Genomic DNA, 21,640 nt, shown 5'->3' on the forward strand with positions numbered 1-21,640 from the left:
ACACATGGTCACACGGACCATTGGGATTGATCCAACAATCTCCTCCTTTTTGATGTTTGGTAATACGTTTAAGTTAGGAAAAACATAATAGCAAATAAACATGCTAAAACAAATGGACTTACGTTGCCAAGGCTACACACTTGGACTTACACCGTCGAATGGACTTACGTTGCCAAAGCTACACACTTGGACTTACACTGCCGAATTGACTTACGTTTCCAAGGCTACACACTTGGACTTACACTGCCAAATGGAAAACAATGAAACATGCATTTGAACCTATCCCAAGGCTCCCCCTACACCTATGCTCCCCAATGAGCTAGGATTTTCCTACAGGGATATTTAAGAACCTATCACAATGCTCCCCCTACGCAAAGACACTAAGGTTTTCCCAACTAAATGTTACTTCTTCCCCTTTGGCTAACATCCAAAACGTTCTCCAACAATATCCCTATTGCTGAAAACTTATCATCCAAGATGACCCTAAACTCGTGTATTAATCCCTCATGGATCTCATACACTTACATGAGCTAACCCGGTCCCAAACCAATGCTGAAAACAAATTCAGACTGACATCAGTCGATTGCCCTTATCGAAATCAACACACAGAACTATTCTGTGTTCGATACACACTGTTACCAGCCGACTGACACACTGTTTTCAGTCTATCTTGCATTCTGAACCCAATTTTAGAAATGCGCCAATAATTCCACAAACATCCAAAAATCTTCAAATTTTATGGAGAGGTCTGTTTTACCCATATCTACTTGGGAAAAATACATTAAAAAATGTATCTATCATCAATCTCAAGATTGACATAAAACCCAAAACTAGCTAAATGGTTTAATTGAACCTTGACTTAAAGTCCTAGTTTTGGCCTCCTCTTGATGTATTTGCCCATACTAACCCACAATGCATCTCTAGCATTGGTTTATATGACATCTATACATCCAAAATCAATTATCATGATATATGACCCCAATGTCATATTTTTAAGCATGAAACTCAAGCCAATTGAGCCAAAACCCTAAGTTTGAGACTCAAGTCTGTCTCCAAACCATTTGGCACACTCCACGACCCAATCTAGACTCCCAAGAAAAACCCACTTGAGATCCATTTGCCATGGGTCCCAACTTGACTCTTTGAGCTCCCCCTAGAGCTCTTAACCTTAGCCATCTCCCTAGGTGACTCATCCACAATGGCTAGGCCACATCGGTGCACCTCCGGTGACACTTGGCCTACAAACCTAACCTTCTTAACCTTGGACACCTTATCCTTGGTTAACTTCTTCTTATATTTAAATGACTTTCCCTTGCCATTTATTGACTTCTCCTTGCTATAGTTATATGCAACTCTAGCATACGACTTTCTCTTATCTTTGGAGACACTAGATCAATATCCTAAACCCGATCTATCATTGTTGGGTGTTTAGCTACCCAACACCATACCTAAACCCTTAGATCCAACCTTGAATTTTTCTAGGGTTTTCTCCAACTTATCAAGCTTTGACTTCAAAGCTTGATTTTCCTTTTCTAGGTTCCTAACCCTAGAGTCAACATGTCCATCATGGACATTCCTAGACCTACCCTTTCTAGGCATATGTCTCCCCTTCTTGGGATTAATGTCTTGGGTCTCTTTAGATATACCATTTCTAGAGTTATCATGAATAGATACCTTAGGGTTTTGATCTACATTAACCCTACTTCTATCATTGTATCTAAATTCGAAATTTTTCATTGCTACATAATGATTATCATTATTTTTCCTAGCGTGCAGGGAGGAATTTAAATTTGACTTCAAATTTAAACTAGGGTTTACCTTACCCTTTACCTTTGGAGCTCCCCCTTGACATGAGACTCCATTCTTCTTCCACTTCTTCTCCTCCTTCAAATGCACCAACTTCTTGATTTCTTTCTTCTTTGGGCATTTGGTGTGATAATGACCCCTCTCACCACATGTGAAGCACACTATGTGCCATTTCTTCTCCTTCTTCTTCTTGGCACCATCATTCTTACAACCCACATTAGTATCTAAAATAACTTGATTGAGTTTAGGAGTTACCTTTTTCTTACCCATAGGACATTTACTCTTGTAGTGCCCCTTCGCATTGCATCCGAAGCATATTATGTGGTCCTTTGACTTCACTTCGGTGGATGTGCTTGCTAGGTTGACCACTTCCAAGACCTCTTCTTCATTCTCTTTACTTGTCTTGGATTCTTCTTCAATCCTTGAGGATGTAGATGATGTCTTATCTTCCTCATCCACACTTGTAGATGACCTTTCTTCATCCTTCTCCTCCTCGGAAGTTGAGCATGAGTCGACTTCCGGTTGCCCCATCTCCTCTCCTTGAGCAATTAGACCCATTTCCTTGGGCTCTTCTTCTTCTTGTGTAGACATAGGTTCTTCCCAAGAGACCTTCTTTATCTTGCTCCATAAATCGTGGGTGTTCTCGTATTGACCTACACAACTCATCACATTAGAAGGCAACATATATATTAAAATTGATATTACCTTATCATTTACCTTCGATCGTGCGGTTTGCTCCTCCGTCTAATATCGTGGTCGGAGCTTCTTCCCTTTCTTGTCTTTCGAGACTTCGAACGACTCCTTGATCAGCATCATGGTGTCCCAATTCGTATTGAAGAAGACCTCCATCTTCATCATCCAATACGTGATGTCCCATAAGCCTCCGCCTTCAAACTTCGGCGGTTCAATCAAGCCGGTCATCTTCTCATATTTGCTGTTCTCGATGATTAGTCCAATGAAGTGCGACCTCGGCTTTGATACCACTTGTAAGGGATCGGTGGCCGACTTGAAGGGGGGTTGGATAGACGACACCTCCAAATAATCTCTTCCTACGTATTCGTTAGTGCGCAAGCGAAAATACAAATACTAATATAAATACGAAAGCTAAAGACAATGAAAGAGAACAAGCACGCCAATACGCGACGTTTAACGTGGTTCGGAGATTAAGGCTCCTACTCCACTGTTGTCCGTAAGGTGGATGATCCTTATCCGTCGGGGGAAACCCTAAACCCTAAACCCTAAACCCTAAACCCTAAACCCTAAACCCTAAACCCGACAAACTCCGGTTATCTCAAGTCCCTCCTTGTGGATGGAGAAACCTCGCCACAATACTCACAAACACTTGAGAACTAGTAGACTACTAATTAGGGTTTACCACCACTAATTTCGTCAACTATAACCAAGCTCCCAAGCCTTGGTTATATAGGTCATGGGATGGAAAACCCGGCCTACCAGTCGACTGTCCTCTGTGGAAATTCGACCGTTACATCCCAACGACTATTTACCAGTTGACTGGTAAAAGTATCAGTCGACTGCTCCACACTGACTGAGCGAACAGAAGCATTCTGTTCGCTCCCAATCGACTATACAGTCAACTACACCAGTTGACTGGTGAAACCATCAGTCGACTGGTACCCGAGTATATTCACTCAGCACTCGGACCCTCTCCCTTACGACTCACTTGACGCTTCTTTGCAGCCTTGACCTCTTGCCTTCAAACCTACTTCCTTTGGCTCTTGTCCCTCAGATGCATTCAAGCCCACGGATCGTCCCCAATGCCATTCTTCGCCTATACCTCAAAGTCGCTTCCCTCAGCCCTTATCCTTGATGCCTTGTCCACGGTCCCTCGGATGCTCCATCCTTCACCAGACTTGAAGCCATCAACCTGAGTCACATGTGTATCCTGCAAACCTGCACACTCATATACACATATCAAATAATAAGGGTGAACCTAACTTAACCCCTTTGTACAAACACCAAAACACATGGTCGCACGGACCATTGAGATTGTTCCAACAATATGTTGAGCACACGCACGGACAACAAGACAGGTCGGGGAAGCAAGTAAATTCTAATTTCAAATTCAAAATTGAAACTCCACAACAGCTGCATTCTTGGAACTAAAACCAGTGGATTGTGGACTACAGTTTTGGGTCGACCATATCGAATTGGAGCTTTAAGATTTGCTTAGATTTAGGGGCATTGATTCAATGTCTGAATGCTTGCTAGATTTGATCAGGCTAGGCTGTGACAAAAGCCCAAAGAAGATCGGGCTGCTAAGGAATGACTTGCTCTCCCTTTGGGGGTCATTAATAGTTCAGTTTCAAGCTAGGCTGATGGGCCTTGGATGTTGATGAGCCTTACCTACTATATCACAAACTAGGCTACCCAATCTAGATTGAAGCCGAAGGTGCTACAATTCATGAACACACCACATGACACTTCTGTTTGCTTTGTTTGGATAAGTGGTTGAGTGTATATGAAGAGGTTAAGGTGCATTAGTTGTGGGTGATGGATTGTATGGCTGTATGAACTTGATTGAGCTAGCTCAATCATGATTGTAAAGTTTTACTCGGATATATATTTACCTTTATCGAAAAAGAAAACTCAACGGTTAGATCGACCATAAAAAGTCTAGACTAAAGGCATGTCTTGATTTGGGAAAGTATATATCAAAGGATGTCTCAACTAGGAAGTCAAGTCAAAGAAGGTTGCATTCAGTAGCTCAAAGCCTGATTGTTGTGAGAAGACAATAGCATCATATTCATATTCCTAGCAATTTACTCCCTTACCTTATTTAAAGGAGTGTTTAGTGGATTTATTTTGGTAGTGTTGCATCAGACATGATTGTCAGTATTAGCCATAGTATCAATTATAAGATAATTGTAAAGGGCTCATTTTGTATTATATTTCATTACTAATAAAAGGCAAAGTTGGTTATTATATTTATTTCAATTCAGTGTCGAATGAATAAGTATAATAATGTCCTTGGATAGTAGATTCTTATCTACAACATATCAATTAGTTGAATTGATAATGAGATATTGTAAATATACATAGAACACTACTCTTAATTATTCCTAATCAAGCATTAATATATAAGGACAATATTAATGCGTTGAGACTAGCATGTAGGTCAACGGATGACTTAGGTGGCGTTTGGTTTATGAGTTTGGGAATAAGAGAAAGGATTTATTCCCAAACCTTGTGTTTGATTGATGGGAATAGAATCAAGATTTTGGAATAAAATCCAAAAATTTGGGTATGGATGAAACCACCCCCTCCCTTGGGTTTTGATGAAATAGGAATGTGAATTAAATTTAAGATAAAAATACCCTTAGTATATTTGTTCAATTTTTTTTAAATTTCACACTCTCTCTCTTTGTTTTCTCTCATCATATTTTCTCTCTCCTTATTTTATCATCACACTTTCTCTCTCCTCATTCTCTCTCATCACACATTCTCTACCATTTTCCCTCTATATTCTCTCCCATCATACACTCTCTCTCCTCATTTTCTCTCTCTTCATTCTCTTCCATCACACTTTCTCTCCCATTACACATTTTCTCCTTATTTTTTCATCGCACTTTCTCTCTCATCATGTGTTCTCTCTCATCGCGCTTTCTCTCTCCTCAATCTCTCTTATCATACTCTCTCCTCATTTTCTCTTATCACATTTTCTCTCTCTTTATTCTCTCTCATCACAGACTCTCTCTTTATTTTCTCTAATCATACTTTCTCTCTCAGCGCACTTTCTCTCTCATCATACTTTCTCTCTCCCCAGTCTCTCATTTTCTCTAATCACACTTTCTCTCTCTTCATTTTTCCCTATCACTCTTTCTCTCTCAACTCACTTTTTCTCTCATCACACTTTCTCTCTCCTCACTTTTTCATTTTCTCTCATAATACTTTCTCTCTCTTTATTTTTTCCATCACTCTTTCTCTCTCAACATACTTTCTCTCTCCCAGTCTCTCATTTTCTCTCATTAAACTTTCTCTCTCTTCATTTTTTTCGATCACTCTCTCTCTCAATCCACTTTCTCTCTCATCGTACTTTCTCTCTCCTCACTCTTTCATTTTCTCTCATAATACTTTCTCTCTCTTTATTTTTTCCCATCACTTTTTCTCTTTCAGCACACTTTCTCTCTCATTATACTTTTTCTCTTCTCAATCTCTCCTATCATGCACTCTCTCCTCATTTTCTCTCATTATACTTTCTCTCTCTTTATTTTTTCCCAACATACTCTCTCTCATCACACTTTATCTCTCATCATTTTCTCTCATCATATGTTTCTCTCACATTCAACTTTCTTTCCCATCTAATTTTTTCTCTTATTTTCCTATAAGGGTATAAAAGGAAATTTAGGTTCATTCCGATTGAAAATATTTAACTAACCAAACATCATTTTTAAGAATGATACCCAAGCTCATACTCATTCCCATTCCATAATACTATGATACTCATTCCCATTCCGATTCCTAAGAGAGAACCAAACACCCCCTTAATCTCACAAGTCATGGATATGAGATATCAGGTTGACACATGAGTATATATTAGAGAATATATACTGAATGACTCGTCATGAGAATGTTTCATGGATCGTTATATGAGTGTCATAAACATTCTCATGTTACTATTGGTATGAATAGTCTTTAGACCTGAAGTCACTACGGTTCCCTACATAAGAAGTTGTATATTTGGTATTGGCAAACGTTGTTGGTGCAGCAGGGCTGGCAAGAGGGGGGTGAATTGCCTGCAATCAAAGAGTATACCCTCCTCTAAGAACTTTAACTCAAAATAAAAGCAACAAGAGTGTTATAAATTAAATAACAGAAACAAAAAGAGAGACGACTCCTATTTGACTTGGTTACAACCGAGATGGTTGTTAATCCAAGGCGGTTGGAAAGCGCGCTAGAAACATCTCCTTCTTTGAAGGCGAAGAAGCATTTTACACTTTGAGAGTACAGAAGTTGCTAAGAATAAAAGTACAGAGTTTCTTTTCGTTGTCCACAAATAGCTGTTCGAGACCCCTTCATATAGAGGTTCCAACACTTATCCAGATCACCTGATCTTCAGGATCAGGATTTAACTTGAGAGGGATCGGTCGACCGATCCCTAGGTTCGGTCGACCGAATCTGATGAACTTTCCCAGTTTTCCATCTAGATGCAGGCTCTGTGGATCGAGCTTAGGTTCGGTCGACCGATCCTTGTGTTCGGTCGACCGATCAGCCAACGGTCCCTACTCGATCTGACCCGATCAAATCGCTCGACCAAGTCTCTGATTATCTTCGGTTCGGTCAACCGATCAGAAGGTTCGGTCGACCAATCACTTCACCAACGACTGGCTGCTTGTCGTGGCTTCTGACGTGTCACCAACAGCTGGCTTTCTGATGATAGGGGTTTGGTCGACCGATAACAGTGTTTGGTCGACCGAACACTTATCAAGTCAACGTCCGGGTTGACTTGCTTTGGTTCTGCTCACTTGGGTGATTTCGGCCATCCGGAATAGGGCTCACCTGAACCTAGTTCCCAGCCTTCTCCTCGAGCAGTCTTCCATCCCGGCTTTACGTCCCTCGAACGCCGCGCACGTTCTTCTCGCCCACCGGTGTACTCTTCCGCAGCTCTCTCGTCCTTCGGACGTACCGAGCCGTCGGCTCCCTTCCCGTGCCGTCCTTCTCGCTAGCTGCGTCTTCCGCTCGGATTCCTACGCTCCTAAGCTCCTGCACACTTAAACACAGGGATCAGACAAACATGACCTAACCTAAACTTGGTTGATCACATCAAAACAACCACGGGGTCCAACAATCTCTGCCTTTTTGATGATGTGCATTAATCCAAGTTTAAGTTAGGGTAAAAACAAACAAATAGTAATTTTAAGAAAATTACTAAACTAACATTTTAAGCACAAAAAACAAAAAAAAATTAATTTTCCTGACTCTCCCTAAACTTGTTACTTAACTCTCCCCCTTTGATCACAGCAAAAACGGGGAAAAGAAATTTTCTAAGTAAAGAAAATGATTTTCCAAGGAAATGTTTAAAAACTTTTCAAAGCATTATATAATTTTAATTTTAATGATTTTATCAGAAATTAAACATTTTATTTCGATATTTCGGCTTCCAGGTCGTGGCGAGGCACTAGGCCTTCTTGGTTTTGGAGCAACAACCACTTCCTTAGACAAAGCTTCATAAAGAAATTGTAAACATTTAATTTCTTTTCTGACAGCCTTAATAACAATTTTAATTTAGCACAAATTTTGGAACCCAATAGAGGTTCTTTCCTACAGGATTAATCAAAAATTTGGGAGGTACATAAGTTTTAGGAATTTTCCTAAGTTGACCTTGATGCTTTCTAATATACCAGTTTAATTTACCAAAAATTCTTAATTTAGATTTTTGAAAAACATTTGAACATGCAACAGATTTCAACTTTTCAATTTGCATTTTTAAATGATCATTTTTTGATTTTAAATTATCTAGCAATTTACTTATCAGTGTTCTCATTTTCTAATTTAAGTAAATCTTTAGAAAGAGATTTAATAAACTTAAAGGATAACTTGAGAGTTAGATTATCATCGCAGCTTTCTTCTTCTGATGTTCCTCCCCCTTCATCTATGCTCATTTCTGAGCTCGACTCTTCTTCCAGCTGATGGTTAGCTATTAGCGCTAGCCCCGAGAATTCTTCGACGTCTAATTCGGAGGATGAGTCTGACCATGTGGCCTTCAGGTTCTTCTGTTTGGAGGAAGATTGTCGCTTTTCCTTTCCTTTTTCCCTTTTCTTCAATTTTGGACAGTCATCTTTGATGTGCCCTTCTTCGTTGCAGTTGTAGCAACGAATCGCCCTTTTATTTCGCTGAAGCCTCTTTGTCTGCGATCTAAATTTATTAGTATTAAAAAATTTATTGAAACGACTTACCAATAGAGCCGCTTTGGATTCGTCGATCGAGACTTCGGAGTCAAAACCGTTTATTCTTTCCTTTAAGGCAATATTCTGACTTGTCTTCTCTACTCCATTGGGCTCTGCAACTCGAGATTCGTGAAGTTCAAAAGTAGAAAACAAAATTTCTAAAGTACTTACCTTCAAGTCCTTAGAGATGTAGTATGCATCTACTAAGGACGCCCATTCTGGAGTTCTAGGGAAGGCGTTGAGTGTGTACCGAATCGAGTCCTGGTTCGTTACTTCTTCTCCAAGGTTGCTTAGTTGAGTTATTAGCTCCTTAATCTTTGCTTGGAGTTGCGCTACCTTCTCGCCATTGTTCATCCGGAGGTTCGTAAGCTGAGTCCGGAGGATGTCGCATCTTGCAAGCTTCGCTTCGGAGGTACCTTCATGAAGCTCCAGGAATTTTTCCCAAAGGTCTTTCGCGGAGTCGTAGCTTCCGATCCGACTTACCTCCTGATGCGGCAGAACACTGAGCAAGTGGAACTCAGCCTTTCCATTGGCGACGAAGTCTGCTTGTTCCTTCTTCGTGCAATTGTACTCTTCTTTGTCTTTTGGCACTTCATATCCATATTTCATTATTAAGAGTATATCAAATTCAGTTTTAAAATATATCTCCATTTTTCGCTTCCATGTAGAGAAGTCTCCGTCGAACTTTGGGGGATGAATGTTCGCGCCGGCCATTGTCCTTATCTTTGTGCTTCAGACGGCGGTTAGTCCTTCTGAGGCTATTGGGCTCTGATACCATTTGTTGGTGCAGCGGGGCCGGTAAGAGGGGGGTGAATTGCCTGCAATCAAAGAGTATACCCTCCTCAAAGAACTTTAACTCAAAATAAGAGCAACAAGAGTATTATAAATTAAATAACAGAAACAAAAAGAGAGACGACTCATCTATTTGACTTGGTTACAACCGAGACGGTTGTTAATCCAAGGCGGTTGGAAAGCACACTAGAAACATCTCCTTCTTTGAAGGCGGAGAAGCCTTTTACACTTTGAGAGCACAGAAGTTGCTAAGAATGAAAGTACAGAGTTTCTTTTCGTTGTCCACAAATAGTTGTTCGAGACCCCTTTATATAGGGGTTCCAACACTTATCCAGATCACCTGATCTTCGGGATCAGGATTTGACTCGAGAGGGATCGGTCGACCGATCCCCAGGTTTGGTCGACCGAACCTGATGAACTTTCCCAGTTTTCCATTTGGATGCAAGCTCTGTGGATCGAGCTTAAGTTCAGTCGACTGATCCTTGTGTTCGGTCGACCGATCAGCTAACAATCTCTACTCGATCTTACCCTATCAAATTGCTCGACCAAGTCTCTGATTATCTTCGGTTCGGTCGACCGATCAGAAAGTTCGGTTGACCGATCACTTCACCAACGGCTGGCTGCTTGTCGTGGCTTCTAACGTGTCACCAACAGCTGGCTTTCTGATGATAGGGGTTCGATCGACCGATAAGGGCATTCGGTCGACCGAACACTTGTCAAGTCAACGTCCAGGTTGACTTGCTCTGGTTCTGCTCACTTGGGTGATTTCGGCCATCCGGAATAGGGCTCACTCGAACCCAGTTCCCGGCCTTCTCCTCGAGCAGTCTTCCATCCCGGCTTTACGCTCCTCGAACGCCGCGTAAGTTCTTCTCACCCACCGATGTACTCTTCCGTAGCCTCTCATCCTTCGGACACACCGAACCCGTCGGCTCCCTTCCCGCGCCGTCCTTCTCGCTAGCTGCGTATTTCGTTCGACTTCCTGCGCTCCTAAGTTCCTGCACACTTAGACACAGGGATTAGACAAACAGGACCTAACCTAAACTTGGTTGATCACATCAAAACAATCACGGGGTCTAACAAACGTCACCTGTAACAAGGTGGACAATAAAGTCGATCACTGGGTATGTAATGAATTATGCAGAGGGATGTGAGTGATGTAGATGAGATCTATCCCTTTCATATGACGGAAGCGATATCTGTGGGCCCCTTGATTAGTAGAACACAAGAAAGCATAACCATGCGCAAATGAGTCAATATGAGATATTGAGCTTATTTGATTGAGTGTGTCTACTTAGAGATCGAGAAACATAAAGGTTGATAAGAGGATGACACGATCTATGCCTCATTGATCAATCCAGATATCAAGGATAGAGGGACCAAGTCATACAAGATAATAGCCATGGACAGGTTAGGTCGGATCTCGACTTTCTTGTCACTTGGGTAGCAATGATGCCTTGCTAGATGCCACTCATTGCTTATGTATATAAATGTTGATTTGGGTACATTACCAACGTTACGAGAATCATTGGGTCACACACAAAGAACAAGTAGATATGGAGATGAGTTCATATAATGAATCATTGGATTAAGTCTAATCCGAATTGGACTTATTGAGTAAGACTCAATTGGATCTAATTATTAGATTAAGTCTAATTCAAACTAGACTCATTGAATCAATTCGAATGATTGGAATAGTGATTCATTGAATTCGAAATTACATGAGAATCAATGAGTTAGACTCATTGGGTGGACTGGAGTTCACCAAGGAAGTTGAATGGTCAAAATTGAACCATTGGATTGAATGGTCAATTTTGAGCCATTGGATTGGAAGATGAAAGGGTAAAACCCTTTGGTATTCATGAGATGGATATATATATCATTTTGGATGATATTTTCATCATGTGAAAAACCTTTAGTCTTCTTCTTCTTCTTCCTTCCCTCTCTTGGCCAAAACCCCTTCTTGTGGTTGCTAGCACAACCTTAGGTGGTTTCCATCTCTATCTTGTGAGTTTGTGAGACAAACGAAGGCAAGACTTGTTCGTGTGGATACTGTAGAGGCGCGAACGTGTGATCGTGCTGAGATCCAAGCTGTCTGGAGTTCGTGAGCACACATCAAAGGTATAACCATTATCATACAACCTAATATAAGTTATTTTCTTTCCTTTCGCATGAATCTCTTGGAGGAACTAGAAGTTTTCCACTGTGCTTCAACGTATTTAGCACCATAGTTCCTTATAATGATGAGGGTCATGAAAATAAAGGCAAGAACCTCAAAACTACGCTACATCGTCATGTTAACGTTGTGGTTAATTGTTTATTTATTTCCATTGTATATTTTTCACACTTTGACAACTTGATCAGATACATGCTGAACACACAAGGTGTATTGTTTATATTTCTTGTTTTGTTGAACCAATCCACTAGACTTCTATTGGGTGGTAAAGGTGGGTTCCACAATGAAGTGGCCATACACGGGCTTGTCAACTCCCTTATTTGAATTAATAAGAACTTCGGAGCACTTCAAGATAATTTTCTCTAATATAAATTTCCTTAGTCTTGCATTCTTTAGTTGGGATCACAATAACAAAACCATTATGAAAGAATTGAATGCCTGAGGCCTAATCGAAGATTACAATCCTACCCTTTTTTTTTTGGCAATGTTAAAAAATCAATGTGTGCACAAGTTTGACATAATTATTAAAACAAATGATACACAAGAGAAATAATATCATAGAATATCAACCAAGCCTTATCTCACTAGGTAGGGTTGGCTATATGGATCCTTCTACACCATTAGACTCTATCCTCTACTACAACATTATCTATATTTAATTAAATTTTATTTTATTTTATTATTACTAACTAAGGTTTCTTCCTATTTATGATAATTTCACATCATCATTTGTACACATTTATTGGTCGTTTAAGTACATATCTGTACCATTTTAAATGCATCTCTCGGAGTTTTCCCTTAATAGGTGAAACTCCAACTTTCTCTATAATGTTCTCATTTCTTATTCTATCCATCCTCGTATGTCCACACCTCCACCTTAACATCTTCATCTCAACAACTCTCATCTTCTGCTTTTGTATTTGAATCATAGCCCAACATTTAACTCTATATAATATATCAGGTCTAATCATCATTTTGTGGAACCTTCCTTTAAGTTTTTGAGGTGCTTTACGATTACAAAGAGCACTTACACTCTCCTCCTTTTCAACTATTCTTCTTGTATTCTATTTAAAACATCTCTCAATTCCTTCATCATTTTACAAAAATAATCATAAATACTTAAATCTCTCAATTATAGACAACTCATCATCTCCTATTTTAACAATTATCTCATTATGTTTAATATCTCTAAACTTAAATTCGATATATATTTTGTCTTTACTCTGCTAAGCTTAAAACCTTTCACTTTCAGGCCAAGATTTAAGTTTAGCATTTACTAAAACAATATCACCCGCAAACAATATGCACCATGGTACAATATCTTGAATGTGTCTTGTGAGTTCATCTATAATTAGTGAAAAAAGATAGAGATCATAATTGATCGTTGATGTAACCCTATCTTTATGAGAAACACTTCTGTTAGTCTGTTTGGAGTTTTCACTCTTATCATTACATTTTTATACATATCCTAATTGTTTCAATATATGTTGTGCTAATACCTTTCTTTTCTAAAATTCTTCACATAATTTTCTTAATAACTCTATCATAAGTTTTTTTCTAAGTCGACGAATACCATGTATAAGTTTACTTTTATTCTTGATATTTTTCAATTAATTTTTCATGTTCAAGGTCGACGATACATCTAAGAAGATGTATAGCTTCTATTGTTGACCTTTCAAGCATGAATCCAAATTGATTTGTATGTATGGTCTCCTTTCTTAGTCTTTTTTCTATCACTCTTTCAAAGTTTCATAGTATGACTCATTAGCTTAATACCCCCTATAATTCACACAATTTTATACACCTCTTTTGTTTTTATATAAGAAGACTAGAGAATACTAACCCTCCACTAATTATATATTTTTTTTTCATTTTTAATTTCAAGTTGAATAACTTCATAAGTCCTTCAATACCCTAGTTTCATAGGTACTTCCATACATTTATCGGAATATCCAACTACTTTGTCATTTTGCATTCCATTTAAAGTCATTTCTACTTATGAAGTTTGAATTATATAATAAAATATAAATTTGTATACTCCTCTAACCTATTTAAATTACTTAAGTTAAATTGGTCCCTTAAACCTTCATTAAAAAGTTAATAAAAATATTCTTTCCATCACTTTTTTATTTCCTCATTCTTCAATAGTATCATATTATATTCATCTTTAATGTATCTTATTTGAGTAAGATCTGTTGGAGCCCGTGGTAGTTTTGATGTGATCAACCAAGTTGGTTAGGTCCAGCGTTGTATTTGATCCCTGTGTCTGAGTGTGCAGGAGCTTAGGAGCACAGGAAGTCGAGCGGAAGACGCAGCTAGCGAGAAGGACGGCACGGGAAGGGAGCCGATGGGCTCGGTGCGTCCGAAGGACGAGAGAGCTGCGGAAGAGTACTCCGGTGGGCGTGAAGAGCGTGCGCGGCGTTCGAGGGACGTTAAGCCGGGACGGAAGGCTGCTCGAGGAAGGCAGGAAATTGGGTTCGGGTGAGCCCTATTTCGGTTGGCCACAATCACCCAAAAGATCGGAGCATCGGAAGTCGCAACAAGCTGGAAACGAAGTCAAAAGAGCTGAGCTGCCAGCTTGGAGGCGCCTCCAACCTGATTGGAGGTGCCTTCAACAGGTCAAAATGACCGTTTGCGTTCGGATAGAGTTCTATCCGCTGACCGAGCTGTGGAGGCGCCTTGAACCTTGTTGGAGGCGCCTTGGACCCTCGGGATAGAATTTCCAGAGGCTATTTAAAGGCCCCTGGAGCTAGGAATTAAACAACAACTCAAGCAATCAATCTGTAAGCAATTCCTAGCAGTAGTTCTGAGCAATTAGAGTGTAAAAGGCTTCTCCGCCTTCAAAGAAGGAGAATTTTCTTAGTGCGCTTTTCACTGCCCTGGATTAACAACCTCCTTGGTTGTAACCAGGTTAAATTCCTGTTTCTGCTTTTAGTTTCTGTCTTTATTATTTTACTACTGCGTTTTATTCTGAGTTGAAATACGAGGAGGGTATTTTCGTTTTTGTTTTCAGCAATTCACCCCCCTCTTGCCGGTCTCCGCTGCACCAACAAGTGGTATCAGAGCCTGATCGCCTCAGAAGGACTAATCGCCAACTGAAGCACTACGATCAAGACGATGGCCGGAGCGAACATTCATCCCCCGAAGTTCGACGGAGACTTCGCCACATGGAAGCGCAAAATGGAGGTATTTTTTAAAATCGAATTTGATATTCTTTTAATAATGAAATATGACTATACAGTTCCAAAAGATAAGGAGAAAAATACCTGGACGAAAAAGGAGCAAGCAGATTTCGTCGCCAACGGAAAGGCTGAGTTCCACCTACTCAGCGTTCTACCACCGCAGGAGGTAAATCGGATCGGAAGCTACGACTCCGCGAAAGATCTCTGGGAAAAATTCCTGGAGCTTCACGAAGGTACTTCCGAAGCGAAGCTGGCGAAGCGCGATATCCTCCGGAACCAGTTAACGAACCTCCGGATGAACCAAGGCGAGAAGGTAGCGTAACTCCAAGCGAGAATCAAGGAGCTGATAACGCAACTAACGAACCTTGGAGAAGAGGTAACCAACCGGGATTCCATCCGATGCGCGCTCAATGCCTTCCCGAGAACTCCAGAATGGGCCTCCTTAGTAGATGCGTATTACATCTCTAAGGACCTCGAGGTAAGTACTTTAGAACAATTATTTTCACCTTTTGAACTTCACGAATCTCGAGTTTTAGAACCCAACGGAGCAGAAAAGACAAGTCAGAACATTGCCTTAAAGGCAAAGATGAACAGTTCTGACTCCGAAGCCTCAGTCGATGAATCCGAAGCGGCACTACTGGTAAGACGCTTCAATAAGTTTTTCAGTACTAATAAATTTAAATCGCAGAGGCATCATCGAAAGAAGAGGATGGTTCGCTGCTACAACTGCAACGAAGAGGGGCACATCAAAGATGACTGCCCAAAACTAAAGAGAAAAGAGAAAGAAAGGGAAAAGTCAAAATACAAGAAGCCAGAACCCTCCAAACACAAGAACCTAAAGGCTACGTGGGATGATTCGTCATCCTCCGAATCGGAAGTCGAAGAATTCTCGGGACTAGCACTGATGGCCAACCATCAGCAAGAAGAAACGTCCAGCTCAGTGATGAGCATCGACGAAGGGGAAGGAACGTCAGAAGAAAGAGGGGGAGCGTCACCAGAACAGGTAAGTAAGGTACGCAATCTTACCCCGAATCAATCTTTTAGATTTATTAAAGCTCTTTCTAGAGAATTAGATAAATTAGAAAAAGAAAATGAAAATTTGAAATCAGAAAATGAAAATTTAAAATTAGAAATTGAAAAATTGAAAAATGATGCATGCTTAAAGAAATTTCCAAAGTAAAAAATTAGAATTTATGGTAAATTAAATTGGTATATAAGGAAGCATCAAGGACAACTTAGGAAAATACCAAAAAACTATGTACCCCCTAGATTTTTGAATAATCCTGTAGGGAGGAACCTCTATTGGGTTCCAAAATCTGTGCTTAATTAATTTTTCAAAAATTAAAAGCTTACAGTGAGAAAATTAAACATTGAAATTCTTTATAGAAGCTTTGTCTAAGGAAGTGGTTGTTGCTCCAATAACCAAGAAGGTCTAGTGCCTCGCCACGACCTGGAAGCTAAAATATTGAAAGAAAATATTTAATTAATTTTCTGAAAAAGCATTAAAATCAAGAATAAAATAATGCTTTGAAAAGTTATTAAACAGTTCCTTAGAAATTTTTTTTTTTAATTTTTTTTGGAAAATTCAAAAATTCATTTTTTTTTAAAATACTGAAAATCCATGTTAACTTAGAAATTGTTTTTTTTTAATTTCTAAAAATTCATTCTTGCTTAGAATTTTATTTTAAAAATTCAGTTTAAGTTAGAAATTTTTTCTAAATATTCATTCTTGCTTAGAATTTTATTTTAAAAAATTCAGTTTAACTTAGAAATTTTTACTTAGAAATTTTTTTTCAAGTAAAGACCCCATTTTTGCTGTGATCAAAGGGGGAGAGACAAGTACAAGTTTAGGGGGAGTAAGACAAATTTAAAATTTCTTTTATTATTTTTATAAATGTTTAAGGGGAGTTAGAAAAATTTAAAATTTCTTTTATAAAAAGTGTTGCAATTTTACTAATTGCAAAAATTATGCTTAACTTGTTAGTTTAGTAATTTTTCTTTAAAAATTACTTTTTATGTCTATTTTAACCCTAACTTAAACTTGGGTTGATGCACATCAAAAAGGGGGAGATTGTTGGACCCCGTGGTAGTTTTGATGTGATCAACCAAGTTGGTTAGGTCCTGCGTTGTATTTGATCTGTGTCTGAGTGTGCAGGAGCTTAGGAGCACAGGAAGTCGAGCGGAAGACGCAGCTAGCGAGAAGGACGGCACGGGAAAAGAGCCGACGGGCTCGGTGCGTCCGAAGGACGAGAGAGCTGCGGAAGAGTACTCCGGTGGGCGTGAAGAGCGTGCGCGGCGTGAAGAGCGTGCGCGGCGTTCGAGGGAAGTTAAGCCGGGACGGAAGGCTGCTCGAGGAAGGCCGGAAATTGGGTTCGGGTGAGCCCTATTTCGGTTGGCCAAAATCACCCAAAAGATCGGAGCATCGGAAGTCGCAACAAGCTGGAAACGAAGTCAAAAGAGCTGAGCTGCCAGCTTGGAGGCGCCTCCAACCTGACTGGAGGCGCCTCCAGCTTGAAGGCGCCTTCAACCAGGTTGAAGGCGCCTTCAGCCAGGCTGGAGGCGCCTTCAGCCAGGCTGGAGGCGCCTTCAGCCTGATTGGAGGCGCCTTCAACAGGTCAAAATGACCGTTTGCGTTCGGATAGAGTTCTATCCACTGATCGAGCTGTGGAGGCGCCTTGAACCTTGTTGGAGGCGCCTTGGACCCTCGAGATAGAATTTCCAAAGGCTATTTAAAGGCCCCTGGAGCTAGGAATTAAACAACTCAAGCAATCAATCTGTAAGCAATTCCTAGCAGTAGTTCTGAGCAATTAGAGTGTAAAAGGCTTCTCCGCCTTCAAAGAAGGAGAGTTTTCTTAGTGCGCTTTTCACTGCCCTGGATTAACAACCTCCTTGGTTGTAACACGGTTAAATTCCTGTTTCTGCTTTTAGTTTCTGTCTTTATTATTTTACTACTGCATTTTATTCTGAGTTGAAATCCGAGGAGGGTATTTTCGTTTTTGTTTTAAGCAATTCATCCCCCTCTTGCCGGTCTCCGCTGCACCAACAAGATCTCCCGTCTTCCTCTATTTAACGTTAGATATTCTATAAATGTCATTTTTTCATTCTTTAGTATCTAGCTATCGATATAAGCATTAAAAAGTTTCATTTTTGACTTTACTCACCTTTTTTTTTTGCTTATTTCTTGGCTCCTATATATTTTTTAAAATTTTCCCATTCTTACAAGTGTATAATAACTATAGGTTGTTCGTTTTTTTTTTTTCACTTTCTCATTCCACCGAATACACTCTTGGTTATCATTTCCAACTTTAATGTCATTTTATCCACTTCATAAAATATGTGGGAAAAGATTTTGTATTTGCATATATCCCTAAAATTATTATATAAATCATCGATCATTATTTTGTAAATTATGAGATATAATAGCATTGCTAGTTTCTATAAATTTTTTTTTTAGAAAAAAATGTTAGACTTGTTAGTAGATCTAACCTTGGTTCAGAATCGATGATAATTTGGAACCGTCAATTTGCAAGTTTAAAAAATTTCAACCCTTAGCCTTACCTGTTAATCTGATTATGTTCAAGGTCGAGAACCGCTAGTTACAGTTCAGTTCACCATTCAAACTGAAAAGGACTGTCATAGAAAGAAGCTAAGCATTTAATTATAGCTCTAAAAGAAATTAATAGTCAAAACTAACACCAAACGTATCAGAAAAACAAATAAAACATGAAAGTTAAATTGAGGAGATGCCCTGGAAACTATACCACTGAGTTGGGCTATTTCCAATATATACTGTATAACATGTGTCAACTAGCTCAATTGGTAAATGCCTTCCTTGTTAATGAATAAGGAAGATCATCGGATCAATCCCACCTGTGCATATTCTAAGTTGTATATAGAGCATTGGGAATTATCTTTGCTAATATTATAATTGAAGATCATAGGACATACGCAGGAGGAAAGAAGGAACCAAAAAGAGATGCGTAGATAGATACTCCCTATAATCCTCCATATCTATGAATTCAAGATAAGAGCATAAATACTAATAAATAATATAAGATGGAAGGCAAAACGACACCTGAGAACCATCCCAGAGTTGGCCCCAATAGACGCTGCCAAAGCCCCCTTCCCCGAGCTTGTTATCGTAATTGAAGTTGTTCGTTGCAGATCGTAGTTCTTTCAGAGAGAAAATTCTCCACGAGCTCGAATCCTTCCTCCTCTGCTCCGCCCTACAAAACCCGAAAACTGATTCTAACGAAACCAACAAAGGTTCAAGCTTTTTGCTCGTCTCCCAAACAAAGTGTTCTATATCTTATACAAACCGCAAGTCACATCAAATTAAGGGAGAAGGCGTACCAGTTAGAACACCGCCCGCAGAAGAAGAAGGAACAGAGAGACATTTGATGCTCAGACGAAGGAAACAAAGCGCTGCCAGGACAAAACAACACCTGCGTTTTGCGCTCAGATCGACCTTCCAGAGGAAGACGTGCGTGCCATGAACTTGGATCGATGAGCGATTGGAGGGAGGGAGGGAGTTTGGGAAAGTTCGGGAGAAGCAAACAAGAAGAAAGGCAGAGAGGGACGGGAAGCGATTAACACTCCTTCGATTTCTTCTCTTGCAGCTGTCGGTCGATTGGAGGGCTAGAATTTGAAGAAAGTAGTGGGCCCGCCGAAGCCGACGGCTGTTGTATCCTATACTTTATTCTTCGGGGTCGGGTTGGACACGGGAGAGCTGGACGCCTGTTTGCTTCCTCAAGTGGTTCTTAATATGTTTTTTTTTTCCCTAAATAAAAAGGTGTGGATACCAAGCTCACTGATTACATGATCACTTGTTTTTAATATCAGAGTGCAATAAATTCATTAAATAGCTAGAGCTAGCAATATTGTGTATGAGATAGCATAACTTACTCGGACTTCAGTTAGTGTAGGATAGAATTATTATAATAAGTAAGAGTTTGAATCTCGATAAAATTGAGGATAAAAGTCTTCTTTTAATTATAATTTTTTGATTTATTTTTTTACATATGATCTAGGATCGTTTGTATAGGACCACTAAGGTGACGAATTTCACCTTTCAGTACCATAGTATAACTTACTCCCGATGAAATATTATTTATGGAGAAAAAATTGCAAATGATATTATATAGAGTACCATAAATAGTTAGAGCTAATAATAACATATTGAATACCATATAAAGGAGAATCACTGAAAGTGTTTTCTAGTGGATGATCATATTTGAATATGGCAAAAGATGATTTTGTTCATTCCAAATGATCTAATATCATTAATTTTATGGTAAAATATAAATAAGTATATTACGGTACGTAGCGGTCTCCTAGGTGGGAGGGTATAACTCAGGGTGATAAAATCCTCGAGAATCTACCCATACCCAACCCAACAAATCTACCACCCAACTACCAATTATGCTATTCGTGGGGATAGATGATAATATTGTAGAATCGAAAAACATAATAGAAGGATGCGGGGGGGGGGGGGGGGGGTGTATCGTTCATTTGATTTATTTTTTTTCCCTTTATCTTCATAAAACTGAATCAAAGTATATTAGCAACGGAATAAAAATAAAAGACAAAAATATAATCATTTTTACTTAGTTCGTAGCCCAGCCGACTATTAGTCCAAGACCCATGATCTTTGACCGCTTCGATGGTCAATCCAATATAGTTCTTCTCTTTGAAAACATTCAGAGACGAAGTAAACTCATATAATGAATGAAGGTGGATAATAACAAAGTACTATCATCTTAAATAAATACAAAGTAATAAAAAAATGTACCGACAATAAAAGAAGTAGAAGATTAAGTGTTGATTGTTAGAGAGCCTCTCAATGTCGTAACAGTAGCACTTGTACAATTTGATCAATAGGAAGAGTATGAGATGTGGAGATAATTATTGTACAATCTTTGATTTCGAGGCTCCTTTTATAGTCTTTTTATTCGATCGACTAATCCTTTTTCGGTCGACTAATCTCCAGAATTTACCTGACATCATGTCCAAGTTCACAATTTGCCTAGATTGTATCTTTCATGAAATCTGTCTTTATCAGTCGACCGACTCCTTGTTTGGTAAACTAAACCTCTAAATTTCCTTTTGCTTCTCGACTTGATCTTATCCAATCTGCTCTTACCAAATGTGTTTGATCAACTGCCCCTATGTTCGGTCGATTGAACTTTGTTTTTTTTCTTTGTTGTTTGATCCAATTTTATTTGAACTTCGGTTACGAAAATAGGATTGGTCTACTGAGACAACATTTCCTTCTTCTGCCCAATTTGAATATGATCTGATCTCATCACTGGGGATTGGTCGACTGAACCACTTGGTTCGGTCGACCAAATATTTGGATAATGCCGAACTTTATTTTTTTGTAAAATAAAGTTAGCATAGTATAATAATAATGATGATCTTGCAAAATAGAGTTAGATGTAATATGCAAGTATAAGAAAGAGACAGATGAGACTGTCTAATCTCGACTTTAAAATGACCTTTGGTTTCTTCATTCAGATCAATGCCTAAAGTTTGCCCAACCAGGACATGACATCACTGCACTCTTCTCTAGGAGTTTACCTTAACTTACCTGCTACTCTAGACCTGTTTAGACTTTCTCTGGTCCTACTTATTGTCTAATCAACCTGATCGACTAAGACTTTACTGCAACATTGAGTTAGCACAATAGATATAAAATAGTAAAGTAAAGAAATGTTAGTAACATTCAAGATTAGTTGGTCCGGTTGACTGTGTGTGACTGATCAAAAACCATTCAATTACAT

At 39.3% G+C, this 21,640-nt stretch overlaps 1 protein-coding gene across 2 annotated transcripts in view; it reads right to left on the bottom strand.

Annotated features, from left to right (window-relative positions):
• The window catches only part of LOC122045545 (PTI1-like tyrosine-protein kinase At3g15890), a 29,283-nt gene extending 9,801 nt beyond the window's left edge, over positions 1-19,482 (bottom strand). For both annotated transcript variants that reach the window (XM_042605812.1, XM_042605811.1), the window contains exons 1-2: positions 19,212-19,482; positions 18,934-19,084 (exon numbers count right to left, since the gene is read on the bottom strand). In XM_042605812.1, coding sequence (XP_042461746.1) covers positions 18,934-19,084; positions 19,212-19,255 — 195 coding nt within the window. In that variant the 5' untranslated portion in view covers positions 19,256-19,482. The remainder of the gene's footprint in view (positions 1-18,933; positions 19,085-19,211) is intronic.
• Positions 19,483-21,640: the final 2,158 nt, after the last annotated feature.

Source organism: Zingiber officinale, chromosome 2B, assembly GCF_018446385.1.
Source record: "Zingiber officinale cultivar Zhangliang chromosome 2B, Zo_v1.1, whole genome shotgun sequence".
NCBI lineage: Eukaryota > Viridiplantae > Streptophyta > Magnoliopsida > Zingiberales > Zingiberaceae > Zingiber > Zingiber officinale.